The 17,776-nt window shown below is 37.6% G+C and overlaps 1 protein-coding gene and 1 long non-coding RNA gene across 2 annotated transcripts in view; one reads left to right on the forward strand and one right to left on the reverse strand.

Annotated features, from left to right (window-relative positions):
• The window catches only part of LOC133568748 (uncharacterized), a 38,003-nt gene that overhangs the window by 18,423 nt on the left and 1,804 nt on the right, over window positions 1-17,776 (forward strand). The window contains exon 3 of the long non-coding RNA XR_009809661.1: window positions 9,874-10,053. This is a non-coding gene — a long non-coding RNA (uncharacterized LOC133568748). The remainder of the gene's footprint in view (window positions 1-9,873; window positions 10,054-17,776) is intronic.
• The window catches only part of pnhd (pinhead), a 45,428-nt gene that overhangs the window by 4,695 nt on the left and 22,957 nt on the right, over window positions 1-17,776 (reverse strand). Inside the window, exons 5-6 of the mRNA XM_061920859.1 lie at window positions 9,882-10,063; window positions 1,269-1,327 (exon numbers count right to left, since the gene is read on the reverse strand). Coding sequence (XP_061776843.1) covers window positions 1,269-1,327; window positions 9,882-10,063 — 241 coding nt within the window. The remainder of the gene's footprint in view (window positions 1-1,268; window positions 1,328-9,881; window positions 10,064-17,776) is intronic.

The following is a 17,776-nucleotide window of genomic DNA, read 5'->3' on the forward strand; positions in this document are numbered from 1 at the left end:
GCGGGATTAGGTCTCTGCTTTTTGCAGATGATGTGGTCCTGATGGCTTCATCTGACCGGGATCTTCAGCTCTCGCTGGATCGGTTCGCAGCCGAGTGTGAAGCGACCGGAATGAGAATCAGCACCTCCAAGTCCGAGTCCATGGTTCTCGCCCGGAAAAGGGTGGAGTGCCATCTCCGGGTTGGGGAGGAGACCCTGCCCCAAGTGGAGGAGTTCAAGTACTTCAGAGTCTTGTTCACGAGTGGGGGAAGAGTGGATGGTGAGATCGACAGGCGGATCGGTGCGGCGTCTTCAGTAATGCGGACGTTGTACCGATCTGTTGTGGTGAAGAAGGAGCTGAGCCGGAAGGCAAAGCTCTCAATTTACCGGTCGATCTACGTTCCCATCCTCACCTATGGTCATGAGCTTTGGGTCATGACCGTAAGGACAAGATCACGGGTACAAACGGCCCAAATGAGTTTCCAGGTCTCTCCCTTAGAGATAGGGTGAGAAGCTCTGTCATCCGGGAGGAACTCAAAGTAAAGCCGCTGCTCCTCCACATGGAGAGGAGCCAGATGAGGTGGTTCGGGCATCTGGTCAGGATGCCACCCGAACGCCTCCCTAGGGAGGTGTTTAGGGCACGTCCAACCGGTAGGAGGCCACGGGGAAGACCCAGGACACGTTGGGAAGACTATGTCTCCCGGCTGGCCTGGGAACGCCTCGGGATCCCCCGGGAAGAGCTGGACGAAGTGGCTGGGGAGAGGGAAGTCTGGGTTTCCCTGCTTAGGCTGTTGCCCCCGCGACCCGACCTCGGATAAGCGGAAGAAGATGGATGGATGGATCAGTATATACAATACTAAAAAATTACAGAAAATAAAATATATATATTTGTATTACATGATAAAGCGTATATTTATGGTGCAGTTTATACTTGTTTAATGGTAATTGAAAGCAAATACTAATACATGTGCAACGCAATAAAAACACTGGTATTTCAGTTTTGAAAGAACAAAGTAACCAAAAAGTCATTAAATTATTGCCGAAAAAGTAGTATAGGGTTTCGGGTCATTTTAAGTCACATAATCCATCCAATTCCATGCTAAATATTTTTCTTTTTCCAATGCTGTGGAGGTGCAGAGGCCACCAAAGAACATTTGGTGCATGAGGGGAACTTTTAAAGTGTGTTTGTGTGTGTGTGTGTGTGTGTGTGTGTGTGTGTGAGAGGGTGCCAGAGCTCACAGACAATTGTTAGGTGATGGTCAGCGTTGTCGCAGCTGTGCTCATACGTACCTGAGAAGGCATCGGTTTCCTGCGGTGCAGCCTCCCAAACATCTGCCCACGTCCACTTCCTGCCCAACATTAGCAACACAAGAGAGAGGAGCCGTCAGCTCACCAATATTGACACGGCGGCCAGCTGCCGTTTCGCATGGCCGCCACTTTGATTTGACACCTGTGTGCTTGCAGGGGAGCCATTTGTGTTCTGGATCCCCCCCCCCACCGCCCTCCCACACACCCCAAGAGGCCTTAAGGCCGTGTTCACACTTGTGCTTCAGTAAAAAACCCCACTTGGTGCAATCGGCATGACGTTAATGCTGGTATTTTGGTCATGTGACCAAATGCCGTGCGGTAGGATTTAATTTTCTTTCTTTTTTTTTTTTTTAACTCCAAAAATTGAATTTAGATCAGGGGTCATAAACCTTTTTGAAACCAAGAGCTACTTCTTGGGTACTGATTAATGCCAAGGGCTACCAGTTTGATACACACTTAAATAAATCGCCAGAAATAGCCAATTTGCTCAATTTACCTTTAACTCTATGTTATTATTAATTATTAATGATATTTATCTTTGTGGAAACACTGATCATTTTAATGATTTCTCACAATAATTATATATTTTTGATGACATGTTTTAAATAGGTTAAAATCCAATCTGCACTTTGTTAGAATATATAACAAATTGGACCAAGCTATATTTCTAAAACATTATTTCTTCTAGATTTTCCAGAACAAAAATTTTAAAAGGAATAAAAATACTTTGAAATAAGATTTAATTTTGATTCTACAGATTTTTTAGTTTTGCCGGAATATTTTTGGGGAATTTTAATCATAAGTTTGAAGAAATATTTCACAAACATTCTTCGTCGAAAAAACAGAAGCTAAAATGAAGAATTTAATTCAAATGTATTTATTATTCTTTACAATAAAAATAAAAAATACTTGAACATTGATTTAAATTGTCAGGAAAGAAGATGAAGGAATTTAAAAGGTAAAAAGGTATATGTGTTTAAAAATCCTAAAATCATTTTTAAGGTTGTATTTTTTCTCTAAAGTTGCCTTTCTGAAAGTTATAAGAAGCAAAATAAAAAAAATAAATGAATTTATTTAAACAAGTGAAGACCAAGTCTTTAAAATATTTTCTTGGATTTTTTTAAATTCTATTTGAGTTTTGTCTCTCTTAGAATTAAAAATGTCGAGCAAAGCGAGACCAGCTTGCTAGTAAATAAATACTATTTTAAAAAATAGACGCAGCTCACTGGTAAGTGCTGCTATTTGAGCTATTTTTAGAACAGGCCAGCGGGTGACTCATCTGGTCCTTACGGGCTACCTCAGCGCCAGTCAAAATACATATGAAAAACTGAACATTTGCGCAATATTATGATAAAAGTTAGAATTTTACTCAATAACAGTCGCTATTTAACAAGAAAAGTTTAAAATGTTGGCAATTTTATGAAAACGGTCGTAATTTTACTGAACATAAGTCTCAATTTTACAATTTAAGAATTTTGGCAATATTATAATAATTATTGGAATTTTACCTGGCAACATATTGACAAAAGTCATCATTTTGCTATTTTTTTTTACTCTTTTACAAGAAATAAAATGTGGCAATATTGTGATAAAAGTCAGAATTTTATGACAAATGTCACCATTTTGCATTAAAAAGTAATACATTTTTATAAAAAAGTCACAATTTTACGAGAAAATATTGCAATATTACAGAAACAGAAAGAATATGAGAAATTGTTCCCTTTTTGAGACCTCTAAAAAATGCCTCCCTCTTTAGGACCACCCTTTCTAGATATATAAAGATTTATATTTACAACATTAATAATATATACATACTATGCACATATAAAAAAGCTTGTTGTGAAAAATGAGTTCAAATTTCACAAGAAAAAGGTCACAATATCACAAGAAAAATGTAGAATTTTGGCAGTATTATAATAAAAGTCGCAATTTTACTCAACGCAAGTCAAAATTTTACAAGAAAAACTGAACATTTGTGCAATTTTATTCTAAAAGTTGGAATTTTACTTAATAACAGTCGCAATTTAACAAGAAAAGCTTGAAATGTTGGCAATTTTATGAAAAAAGTCGTAATTTTACTTGACATAAATCTCAATTTTACAATTTAAGAATTTTGGCAATATTATAATATTTATTGGAATTTTACCAGGCAACATATTGACAAAAGTCATCATTTTACAAATTTTTTTTTTTTTACTCTTACAAGAAAAAAATGTGGCAATATTGTGATAAAAGTCAGAATTTAATGACAAATGTCACCATTTTGCATTAAAAAGTAAAACATTTTCATAAAAAAGTCACAATTTTTCGAGAAAATTTTGAAATATTACAGAAACAGAAAGAATATGAGAAATTGTTCCCTTTTTGAGACCTCTAAAAAATGCCTCCCTCTTTAGGACCACCCTTTCTAGATATATAAAGATTTATATTTACAACATTAATGATATATACATACTATGCACATATAAAAAAAGCATGTTGTTGAAAATGATTTCAAATTTCACAAGAAAAAGGTCACAATATCACAAGAAAAATGTAGAATTTTGGCAGTATTATAATAAAAGTCGCAATTTTACTCAACGCAAGTCAAAATTTTACGAGAAAAACTGAACATTTGCGCAATATTATTATAAAAGTTGGAATTTTACTTAATAGTCGCAATTTAACAAGAAAAGCTTGAAATGTTGGCAATTTTATGAAAAAAGTCGTAATTTTACTTGACATAAGTCACAATTTTACAATTTAAGAATGTTGGCAATATTATAATAATTATTGGAATTTTACCTGGCAACATATTGACAAAAGTCATCATTTTACTAATTTTTTTTACTCTTTTACAAGAAAAAAATGTCGCAATATTGTGATAAAAGTCAGAATTTTATGAAAAATGTGTCACCATTTTTCATTAAAACGTAATACATTTTCATAAAAGTAACAATTTTACGAGAAAATATTGCAATATTACAGAAACAGAAAGAATATAAGAAATTGTTCCCTTTTTGAGACCTCTAAAAAATGCCTCCCTCTTTAGGACCACCCTTTCTAGATATATAAAGATTTATATTTACAACATTAATAATATATACATACTATGCACATATAAAATAGCTTGTTGTGAAAAATGAGTTCAAATTTCACAAGAAAAAGGTCACAATATCACAAGAAAAATGTATAATTTTGGCAGTATTATAATAAAAGTCGCAATTTTACTCAACGCAAGTCAAAATTTTACGAGAAAAACTGAACATTTGCGCAATATTATTATAAAAGTTGGAATTTTACTTAATAACAGTCGCAATTTAACAAGAAAAGCTTGAAATGTTGGCAATTTTATGAAAAAAGTCGTAATTTTACTCGACATAAGTCACAATTTTACAATTTAAGAATTTTGGCAATATTATAATAATTATTGGAATTTTACTTGGCAACATATTGACAAAAGTCATCATTTTACTACATTTTTTTTAATATTTTACAAGAAAAAAGTGTGGCAATATTGTGATAAAAGTCAGAATTTAATGACAAATTTCACCATTTTGCAATAAAAAGTAATACATTTTCATAAAAAAGTAACAATTTTACGAGAAAATATTGCAATATTACAGAAACAGAAAGAATATGAGAAATTGTTCCCTTTTTGAGACCTCTAAAAAATGCCTCCCTCTTTAGGACCACCCTTTCTAGATATATAAAGATTTATATTTACAACATTAATAATATATACATACTATGCCAATTTTAAAAAAGCTTGTTGTGAAAAACAAGTTCAGTTTCACAAGAAAAAGGTCACAATATCACAAGAAAAATGTAGAATTTTGGCAGTATTGTAATAAAAGTCGCAATTTTACTCAACTCAAGTCAAAATTTTACGAGAAAAACTGAACATTTGCGCAATATTATGATAAAAGTTGGAATTTTACTCAATAACAGTCGCAATTTAACAAGAAAAGCTTGAAATGTTGGCAATTTTATGAAAAGAGTCATAATTTTACTTGACATAAGTCACAATTTTACAATTTTGGCAATATTATAATAATTATTGGAATTTTACCTGGCAAGATATTGACAAAAGTCATCATTTTACTAATTTTTTTTAACTCTTTTACAAGAAAAAAATGTGGCAATATTGTGATAAAAGTCGGAACTTAATGACAAATGTCACCATTTTGCATTAAAAAGTAATACATTTTCATAAAAAAGTCACAATTTTACAAGAAAATATTGCAATATTACAGAAACAGAAAGAATATGAGAAATCGTTCCCTTTTTGAGACCTCTAAAAAATGCCTCCCTCTTTAGGACCACCCTTTCTAGATATATAAAGATTTATATTTACAACATTAATAATATATACATACTATGCACATATAAAAAAGCTTGTTGTGAAAAATGATTTCAAATTTCACAAGAAAAAGGTCACAATATCACAAGAAAAATGTAGAATTTTGGCAGTATTATAATAAAAGTCGCAATTTTACTCAACGTAAGTCAAAATGTTACGAGAAAAACTGACAATTTGCGCAATTTTATTATAAAAGTTGGAATTTTACTCAATAACAGTCGCAATTTAACAAGAAATGTTTAAAATGTTGGCAATTTTATGAAAAGTGTCGTAATTTTACTTGACAAAAGTCCATCCGTCATTCCATTTTCTACCGCTTGTCATGTTCGGGGTTGCTGAGGGGGGGCTATCTCAGCTGCATTTGACAAAAGTTACAATTTTAAAACTTAAAAAATGTTTGTAAGCTTATAATAATAATTGGAATTTTACTTGGCAAAATTTTGACAAAAGTTATCATTTTACTCAAAAAAATGTCGCTATTTCACAAGAAAAAAAAATGGCAATATTGTGATAAGAGTCAGAATTTGATGACAAATGACACCATTTTGCGTTAAAAAGTAATAATTTTACATAAAAAAAGTAATCATTTTACGAGAAAATATTGCAATATTACAGAAACAGAAAGAATATGAGAAATTGTTCCCAATTTTATAAGAAAAAAGTTGACAAATTGTAAGGGAAAAAATGCTTTTAGTTATTTTATTTTTTGGGGGGGAGAATTTTTTGTTTGTAATTGGTATTTAATTTTAATTATTTACTGCAAGTTATTATAGTATGTCGATATACACATATACAGTATATATTTTATTTTAAATACATTTTGGTCAAAGGGGGCGCATTTCAATTTCTTACACACACTTATTATTACATATGTTGGCCAGAGGGGGAGCACTTTTAAAATCGAGACACAGTCCATCTATCCATCCATTCATTTTTTCTACCGCTTGTCCCATTCGGGGTCAATTTGAAAATTCCCTCCTTTGAATACACACACACACACACACACACACACACCCTTTCTAGATATTTAAAGATTTATATTTACAACATTAATAATATATACATACTATGCACATATAAAAAAAGCTTTTTATGAAAAATGTGTTGGAATTTCACAATAAAAAGGTCACAATATCACAAGAAGTCTCAATTTTACTCAACGCCAGTCAAAATTTTACACGAAAAACCAAACATTTGCACAATATTATGATAAAAGTTGGAATTTTACTCAATAACAGTCGCAATTTAACAAGAAAAGCTTAAAATGCTGGCAATTTTATAATAATCTGAATTTTACCTGGCAAAATGTTGACAAAGGTCATCATTTTTTTTCCCAAAAATGTCACTATTTTACAAGAAAATGTTTTGGCAATTTTGTGATAAGTGTCACAATTTTATGACAAACGTCACCATTTTGCATTAAAAATTAAGAATTTTACATAAAAAAGTAATCATTTTACAAGAAAACATTGCTATATTACAGAAACAGAAAGAATATGAGAAATTGTTCCCAAATTTATAAGAATAAAGTTATATTTTTTTGTTGATTTTTTTGTTTATGATTGGTTTTTAATCTTCATTATTTACTACAAGTTATTATAATATGTCAATATATACATATATATTTTTTATTGGAAATACATTTTGGTCAAAGGGGGCGCATTTCAATGTCTTACACACACTTATTATTACATATGTTGGCCAGAGGGGGAGCACTTTTAAAACCGACACACAGTCCATCCATTCATCCATTCATTTTCTACCGCTTGTCCCATTCAGTTTGAAAATGTCCTCCTTTGAACACACACACACACACACACACACACACACACACACACACACGCACAAACACACACACACGCTTGTATTTTTTACCTTTTTGAGACCTCTGAAAAATGCCTCCCTCTTTAGGACCACCCTGTCTAGATATATAAAGATTTGTATTTACAACATTAATAATATATACATACTATGCACATATAAAAAAAGGTTGTTGTGAAAAATGAGTTGGAATTTCACAATAAAAAGGTCACAATATCACAAGAAAAGCGTAGAAATTTTGCAGTATTATAATAAAAGTCGTAATTTTACTCAACGCCAGTCAAAATTTGACACCAAAAACTGAATATTTGCGCAATATTATGATAAAAGTTGGAGTTTTACTCAATAACAGTCACAATTGTATAATAATCTGAGTTTTACCTGACAAAATTTTGACAAAAGTCATAATTTTACTCCAACAATTTTAATTATTAACAATGAAAACAATTGGCAATACTGTGATAGAAGTCAGAATTTTATGACAAATGTCACCATTTTGCATTTAAAAAGTAATAATTTTACATAAAGGTCATGATTGTACGAGAAAAGGAATATGAAGAATTGTTCCCAATTTTATAAGAAAAAGTTGACACATTATGAGAAAAAAAAATGCTTTTGGTTATTTTATTTTTTTTGTAGAATTTTTTGTTTGTAATCGTTTTTTAATCATATTTTTTTTACTTCAAGTTATTATAGTATGTCAATATATACATATATATTTTTTATTTTAAATACATTTTGGTCAAAGGGGGCGCATTTCAATGTGTTACACACACTTATTATTACATATGTTGGCCAGAGGGGGAGCACTTTTAAAACCGACACACAGTCCATCCATTCATCCATTCATTTTCTACCGCTTGTCCCATTCAGTTTGAAAATGTCCTCCTTTGAACACACACACACACACACACACACACACACACACACACACACACACACACACGCTTGTATTTTTTACCTTTTTGAGACCTCTGAAAAATGCCTCCCTCTTCAGGACCACCCTGTCTAGATATATAAAGATTTATATTTACAACATTAATAATATATACATACTATGCAAATATAAAAAAAGGTTGTTGTGAAAAATGAGTTGGAATTTCACAAGAAAAAGGTCACAATATCACAAGAAAAGCGTAGAAAATTTTGCAGAATTATAATAAAAGTCTTAATTTTACTCAACCACCCTTTCTAGATATATATCCATCCATCCATTTTCTACCGCTTATTCCCTAGATATATAAAGATTTGTATTTACAACACTAATAATATATACATACTATGCAAATATAAAAAAAGGTTGTTGTGAAAAATTAGTTGGAATTTCACAATAAAAAGGTCACAATATCACAAGAAAAGCGTAGAAATTTTGCAGTATTATAATAAAAGTCGTAATTTTACTCAACGCAAGTCAAAATTTGACACCAAAAATATTTGCGCAATATTATGATAAAAGTTGGAGTTTTACTCAGTAACAGTCGCAATTTAACAAGAAAAGCTTAAAATTTTGGCAATTGTATGATAATCTGAGTTTTACCTGACAAAATTTTGACAAAAGTCATAATTTTACTCCAACAATTTTAATTATTAACAATGAAAACAATTGGCAATACTGTGATAGAAGTCAGAATTTTATGACAAATGTCACCATTTTGCATTTAAAAAGAAATAATTTTACATAAAAAAGGTCATAATTTTACGAGAAATTTTATAAGAAAAAAGTTGACACATTATGAGAAAAAAAATGCTTTTAGTTATTTTATTTTTTTTGTAGAATTTTTTGTTTGTAATAGTTTTTTAATCATATGTTTTTTACTTCAAGTTATTATAGTCTGTGAATATATACATATATTGAAAATGGATGGATGGATATTAAATCAACATAAAAAACACAATATACACTTACAATTAGTGCACCAAGCACAAAAACCTCCCTTTTTCATGACAACGAAAAAAAGGAAAAAAAAAGGACATCCCCCCTACCGGGCCGCGGGATAAATTATTAAGCGGATAAAAAAAAGGTTGGGGACCATTGCTTTAGGAGCCATTTATACGTTTTATTTTAAATGGGTTTTTTTGTGTGTGCAAGAGACACAACTGCTGATAAAGTGGATATATTGTGTTAAAAAGAGCAACAATGTACACCCGACTGTCATCAGATCTGAAACATGTGTTTAATAAACATTTCCAGCCGCTTGCAGATTGCATGCTAATGAATAGGAAGTAGATAAAGAGCCGTCTGCGTGCATAAAACTACTTCATTAACGTCTGCAGCCTTTCCTCTCCGACTTGACGAGCGCGCCAAGACAGCGTGTGAAGACCAGAATTACAAATGAGACCACCAAGTCTTTTTTTTTTTCAGTAGAGACTAGACAACAGTAACTCATTCTGATTCGTTTTTTTTTTTTTTTTTTTGCCTGTCAGAAACCGACCTTGAGTCTCTCCTCCTTGACCCCGTCGCCATGGTGGAGGACTTCATGGTAGTTCTCCACGTAGGACCCCCGGTAGCAGCTCTCCTTCAGCTCACAGGCCGACACGGTCTGGACCACGTCCGCTTTGTTGGCGCTTTCCACTAAAGCTGAGTCGAACTTGGCGGGAACGCAGGTGAACCCCTCTGGAACAAAGCACGTAAAACGTATATTTAGAGATGTCCGATAATGGCTTTTTTTGCCGATATAAATCAATCAATCAATGTTTATTTATATAGCCCCAAATCACAAATGTCTCAAAGGACTGCACAAATCCTTACGACTACAACATCCTCGGAAGAACCCACAAAAGGGCAAGGAAAACTCACACCCAGTGGGCAGGGAGAATTCACATCCAGTGGGACGCCAGTGACAATGCTGACTATGAGAAACCTTGGAGAGGACCTCAGATGTGGGCAACCCCCCCCCTCTAGGGGACCGAAAGCAATGGATGTCGAGCGGGTCTAACATGATACTGTGAAAGTTCAATCCATAGTGGCTCCAAGACAGCAGTGAGAGTCCCGTCCACAGGAAACCATCTCAAGCGGATCAGCAGCGTAGAGATGTCCCCAACCGATACACAGGCGAGCGGTCCATCCTGGGTCCCGACGAGCGGTCCATCCTGGGTCTCGACTCTGGACAGCCAGTACTTCATCCATGGTCATCGGACCGGACCCCCTCCACAAGGGAGGGGGGGACATAGGAGAAAGAAAAGAAGCGGCAGATCAACTGGTCTAAAAAGGAGGTCTATTTAAAGGCTAGAGTATACAGATGAGTTTTAAGATGAGACTTAAATGCTTCTACTTAAATGCCTCTATAAAGGCCTACAGAAACTCACTACTAGCGACCACGCAGTCTGATAGTTTCTATGCAGAGGTGGGTAGTAACACGCTACATTTACTCCGTTACATCTACTTGAGTAACTTTTGGGATAAATTGTACTTCTAAGAGTAGTTTTCATGCAACATAGTTTTACTTTTACTTGAGTATATTTATAAAGAAGAAACGCTACTTTTACTGCGCTCCATTTATCTACAATCAGCTCGTTACTCACTACTTTTTTTTTTTTAATCGATCTGTTAAACTCCTCAGAGTCTTGTTCACAAGTAGAAGCATTTAAGTCTCACCTTAAAACTCATTTGTATACTCTAGCCTTTAAATAGACTCTCTTTTTAGACCAGTTGATCTGCCGTTTCTTTTCTTTTTCTTCTATGTCCCACTCTCCCTTGTGGAGGGGGTCCGGTCCGATCCGGTGGCCATGTACTGCTCGCCTGTGTATCGGCTGGGGACATCTCTGCGATGCTGATCCGCCTCCGCTTGGGATGGTTTCCTGCTGGCTCCGCTGTGAACGGGACTCTCGCTGCTGTGTTGGATCCGCTTTGGACTGGACTCTCGCGACTGTGTTGGATCCATTGTGGATTGAACTTTCACAGTATCATGTTAGACCCGCTCGACATCCATTGCTTTCCTCCTCTCCAAGGTTCTCATAGTCATCATTGTCACCGACGTCCCACTGGGTGTGAGTTTTCCTTGCCCTTATGTGGGCCTACCGAGGATGTCGTAGTGGTTTGTGCAGCCCTTTGAGACACTAGTGATTTAGGGTTATATAAGTAAACATTGATTGATTGATTGAGTGAGGGAAGAGTGGATGGTGAGATCGACAGGCGGATCGGTGCGGCGTCTTCGGTAATGCGGACGTTGTATCGATCCGTTGTGGTGAAGAAGGAGCTGAGCCGGAAGGCAAAGCTCTCAATTTACCGGTCGATCTACGTTCCCATCCTCACCTATGGTCATGAGCTTTGGGTAGTCTCATACCCAGGAGTCTTGTTCACGAGTGAGGGAAGAGTGGTTGGTGAGATCGACAGGCGGATCGGTGTGGCGTCTTCAGTAATGCGGACGTTGTATCGATCCGTTGTGGTGAAGAAGGAGCTGAGCCGGAAGTCAAAGCTCTCAATTTACCGGTCGATCTACGCTCCCATCCTCACCTATGGTCATGAGCTTTGGGTAGTCTCATACCCAGGAGTCTTGTTCACGAGTGAGGGAAGAGTAGATGGTGAGATCGACAAGCGTTTGTCTTCAGTAATGCGGACTCTGTATCGATCCATTGTGGTGAAGAAGGAGCTGAGCCGGAAGGCAAAGCTCTCAATTTACCGGTCGATCTACGTTCCCATCCTCACCTATGGTCATGAGCTTTGGGTAGTCTCATACCCAGGAGTCTTGTTCACGAGTGAGGGAAGAGTGGATCGTGAGATCGACAGGTGGATCGGTGCGGCGTCTTCAGTAATGCGGACGTTGTACCGATCCGTTGTGGTGAAGAAGGAGCTGAGCCGGAAGGCAAAGCTCTCAATTCACCGGTCGATCTACGTTCTCATCCTCACCTATGGTCATGAGCTTTGGGTAGTCTCATACCTAGGAGTCTTGTTCACGAGTGAGGGAAGAGTGGATGGTGAGATCGACAGGCGGATCGGTGCGGCGTCTTCAGTAATGCGGACGTTGTACCGATCCGTTGTGGTGAAGAAGGAGCTGAGCCGGAAGGTAAAGCTCTCAATTTACCGGTCGATCTGCGTTCCCATCCTCACCTATGGTCATGAGCTTTGGGGTCATGACCGAAAGGACAAGATCACGGGTGTAAGCGGCTGAAATGAGTTTCCAGGTCTCTCCCTTAGAGATAGGGTGAGAAGCTCTGCCATCCGGGAGGAACTCAAAGTAAAGCCGCTGCTCCTCCACATCGAGAGGAGCCAGATGAGGTGGTTCGGGCATCTGGTCAGGATGCCACCCGAACGCCTCCCTAGGGAGGTGTTTAGGGCACGTCCAACCGGTAGGAGGCCACGGGGAAGACCCAGGACACGTTGGGAAGACTATGTCTCCCGGCTGGCCTGGGAACGCCTCGGGATCCCCGGGAAGAGCTAGACGAAGTGGCTGGGGAGAGGGAAGTCTGGGTTTCCCTGCTTAGGCTGTTGCCCCCGCGACCCAACCTCGGATAAGCGGAAGAAGATGGATGGATGGATGGATCTGTTAATGCACGCTTTGTTTGTTTTGATTTTGTCAGACACGCATTCAAAGTAGGAACTACGCATGCCTGCCTTTCACCAATCAAATGCAGTCACTGGTGACGTTGGACCAATCAAACAAAACCAGGCGGTCACGTGACCGTCACACGTCGAATCCGACCTAAAAAAGTAGAAAAACTTATTGGGGTGTTACCATTTAGTGGTCAATTGTGCGGAATATGTACTGTACTGTGCAATCTACTAATAAAACTTTCAATCAATCAATCAAAAGTGTAAAGGAAAAACGACACTTTTTATTTCAACCATACTTCCCGTCAAAAGCCTAAAGACTGATCGCACACTTCCTGTCTTCACAATAAAAGCGCCGCTCCATCGCGCCTGCGCTAACAAAATAAGAGTCTCCGAAAGCCAGTTCAAACAAGCTAGCAAGCTACGGAGTTTGCCGCCAATGTATTTCTTGTAAAGTGTATAAAAACGAATATGGAAGCTGGACAAATAAGATGCCAAAAACCAACGACTTTCATGTGGTATTAGACAGAAAGGAGGAACTTTTTTTCTCCTCCATTTGAAAACGTGGACATTATCAGCACTAAACTGTCTGATTGCAATCAATGCGAGTCATCAGAATCAGGTAATACACCAACTTATATTCTTGTCTTCATGAAAGATAGGAATCTATATGTTAAACATGCATGTATATTCATTAAAACACCTTTAACATGTCAACAAAAACGGCAAAATAAAAAACTATATATTTATATACTATATATATATATATATATATATATATATATATATATATATATGATATGTGTGTGTGTGTATATATGATGTAGATCACCTCGACTTGGTCATTTATTAAGTAATTGATTAACGTTGAAAAACTTATTGGTGTGTTACCATTTAGTGGTCAATTGTACGGAATATGTACTGTACTGTGCAATCTAATAATAAAAGTTTCAATCAATCAATCAATAAATGCCTACATAGCCTATGGTGCTGTTAAGTTATTATGGCTCAATTTGCCTTAATTTTTTTATTTTAATGTACTATTATTTAATATATATTATTGTTTTAGTTGCTTAAGAGATATTCCTGGCTCTGAATTTGCTCATTGCTATTTTTATGTTTTTGTGCATTATTTGTTGCCGTAATCATTAAACAAACAGGTTACTCACCAGTTACTCAGTACTTGAGTAGTTTTTTCACAACATATTTTTTACTTTTACTCAAGTCAATATTTGGGTGACTACTCCTTACTTTTACTTGAGTAATACATCTCTAAAGTAACAGTACTCCTACTTGAGTACAATTTCTGGCTACTCTACCCACCTCTGTTTATATATCAATGATGAAATATGAACATTGCAACACATGCAAATACGGCCTTTTTTGTTTACTAAATTGCAATTTTAAAGTATCCTGCTGGATTGGAGACGACGTTTTGTTCCAGCTATGTCTGTTTTCACCGCGTAATTCCACAGTATGCTGAAAATCTGTGTTGCTGAATCTTTTGCAATTTCTCCAATGAATAATGGAGACGTCAAAGAAGAAAGCTGTAGGTGGGAAGCGGTGTATTGCGGCCAGCTTTAGCAACACAAACACAGCTGTTGTTTCCTTGTTTACATTCCCGAAAGCAGATGGTGAAGCTTTACTATGGAACAGAGCGGTCAAGCGAACATGGTTCCCGACCACATGTCAACCGGCAGGTTTCGGTGAGAAAATGGTGACAATAAGTCGGCTCTTACCGTAGACATGAGCGGAGAGTTTGCATCGTTTCATTGTTTACGTTCCCGAAAGATGACGGTGAAGCTTCACTATGGAACAGAGCGGTCAAGCGAACATGGTTCCCGACCACATGTCAACCGGCAGGTTTCGGTGAGAAAATGGTGACAATAAGTCGGCTCTTACCGTAGACATGAGCGGAGAGTTTGCATCGTTTCATTGTTTACGTTCCCGAAAGATGACTGTGAAGCTTTACTATGGAACAGAGCGGTCAAGCGAACATGGTTCCCGACCACATGTCAACCGGCAGGTTTCGGTGAGAAAATGGTGACAATAAGTCGGCTCTTACCGTAGACATGAGCGGAGAGTTTGCATCGTTTCATTGTTTACGTTCCCGAAAGATGACGGTGAAGCTTCACTATGGAACAGAGCGGTCAAGCGAACATGGTTCCCGACCACATGTCAACCGGCAGGTTTCGGTGAGAAAATGGTGACAATAAGTCGGCTCTTACCGTAGACATGAGCGGAGAGTTTGCATCGTTTCATTGTTTACGTTCCCGAAAGATGACTGTGAAGCTTTACTATGGAACAGAGCGGTCAAGCGAACACGGTTGGATCGGACCACACACACAAAGTACAGTGTATTATGCTGCGATCATTTCGAAAGATCGTGTTTCGAAGAGGGTCCCTTGCGAAGGGCAGAGATGGGCATCGCCACCACCCGTCGACTGGTGCTGAAGAAGAAAGGTGCGGGGCCGACCTTCAGGTTGTATGTGTCACTAAAACACTATCCATCCATCCATTTTCTACCTCTTATTCCCTTTTTTTGGGGTCGCTGGCGCCTATCTCAGCTACAATCGGGCGGAAGGCGGTGTACACCCTGGACAAGTCGCCAACAGGGCAACACAGATAGACAGACAACATTCACACATTAGGGACCATGTAGTGTTGCCAATCAACCTATCCCCAGGTGCATGTCTTTGGAAGTGGGAGGAAGCCGGAGTACCCGGAGGGAACCCACACATTCACGGGGAGAACATGCAAACTCCACACAGAAAGATCCCGAGCCTGGATTTGAACCCAGGACTGCAGGACCTTCGTATTGTGAGGCAGACGCACTAACCCCTCTGCCACCGTGAAGCCCACTAAAACACTAGTATCACAATAAGCAGATAAAGGATATTCCAGAATGATCCTAGTAAATTTGTCTAATAACATCTAAATTGCTCCCACTGTATAGTCTTTTTTTTTTCTAGTCCTTCACTCTCACTTTCCTCATCCACGAATCTTTCACCCTCGCCCAAATTAAAGGGGAAATCGTCGCTTTCTCGGTCTGAATCGCTCACGCTGCTGGTGGCCATGATTGTAAACAATGTTCAGATGTGAGGAGCTCCACAACCCGTGACGTCACGCGCACATCGTCTGCTACTTCCGGTACAGGCAAGGCTTTTTTATTAGCGACCAAAAGTTGCGAACTTTATCGTCGATGTTCTCTACTAAATTATTTCAGCAAAATTATGACAATATCACAAAATGATCAAGTATGACACATAGAATGGACCTGCTATCCCCGTTTAAATAAGAACATCTCATTTCAGGAGGCCTTTTAATTACCGATAACGATATATACAGTCGTGGAATGAACACATTATCATGACTAATTTTGTTGTGATGCCCCACTGGATGCGTGAACAAATGTAACAAAGTTTTACAACATAAATTAACTCAAAAGTTCACTTATTGCCATATTTATTGTTGAGGTCACAAAGTGCATATATATTTTTTTTAACATGCCTCAAAAAAAGCAGCTTGGAATTTGGGACATGCTCTCCATAAGAGACATGAAGAGGTTGAGGTGGGCGGGGTTGTTTTTTTTTAAGGGGTATATATTGTAGCGTCCCTGAAGAGTTAGTGCTGCAAGGGGTTCTGGGGATTTTTTCTGTTTTGTTTATGTTGTGTTACGGTGTGAAATGTGTTTGTCATTCTTGTTTGGTGTGGGTTCACAGTGTGGCGCATATTAGTAAGAGTGTAAATTTGTTTATACGGTTACCTTCAGTGTGACCTGTATGGCTGTTGACCAAGTATGCTTTGCATTCACGTGTGTGTGGGAAAAGCCGTAGGTATTACGTGATTGGGGAGTAGCTGAAGGTGTATATTGTACGTCCCGGGAGAGTTAGTGCTGCAAGGGGTTCTGGGGATTTTTTATGTTGTGCTACGGCGCAAATTGTGTTTGTCATTCTTGTTTGGTGTGGGTTCACAGTTTGGCGCATATTAGTAAGAGTGTTAAAGTTGTTTATACGGGCACCCTCAGTGTGACCTGTGTGGCTGTTGAACAAGTATGCCTTGCATTCACTTGTGTGTGGGAAAAGCTGTAGGTATTATGTGATTGGGGGTAGCTAACGGTGTATATTGTAGCGTCCCGGAAGAGTTAGTGCTGCAAGGGGTTCTGGGTATTTTTTATGTTGTGTTACGGCGCAAATTGTGTTTGTCATTCTTGTTTGGTGTGGGTTCACAGTGTGGTTCATATTAGTAAGAGTGTAAAGTTGTTTATACGGTTACCCTCAGTGTGACCTGTATGGCTGTTGACCAAGTATGCCTTGCATTCATTTGTGTGCGGGAAAAGCCATAGGTATTACGTGATTGGGGGTAGCTAAAGGTGTATATTATAGTATCCCGGAAGAGTTAGTGCTGCAAGGGTTTCTGGGTATTTTCTATGTTGTGTTACGGTGTGAAATGTGTTTGTCATTCTTGTTTGGTGTGGGTTCAGAGTGTGGCGCATATTAGAAAGAGTGTAAAGTTGTTTATACGGTTACCCTCAGTGTGACCTGTATGGCTGTTGACCAAGTATGCCTTGCATTTCTATGTTGTGTTCCGGTGTGAAATGTGTTTGTCATTCTTGTTTGGTGTGGGTTCACAGTGTGGTGCATATTTGTAACATTGTTGTGAAGTGAATTGAATTATATTTATATAGCGCTTTTCTCTAGTGACTCAAAGCGCTTTACATAGTGAAACCCAGTATATAAGTTACTTTTTTTTTTTTAACCAGTGTGGGTCGCACTTGGAGCTTGTGGGTAAAGTGTCTTGCCCAAGGACACAACGGCAGTGACTAGGTTGGCAGAAGCG

Source organism: Nerophis ophidion, linkage group LG14 (assembly GCF_033978795.1).
Source record: "Nerophis ophidion isolate RoL-2023_Sa linkage group LG14, RoL_Noph_v1.0, whole genome shotgun sequence".
Lineage (NCBI taxonomy): Eukaryota > Metazoa > Chordata > Actinopteri > Syngnathiformes > Syngnathidae > Nerophis > Nerophis ophidion.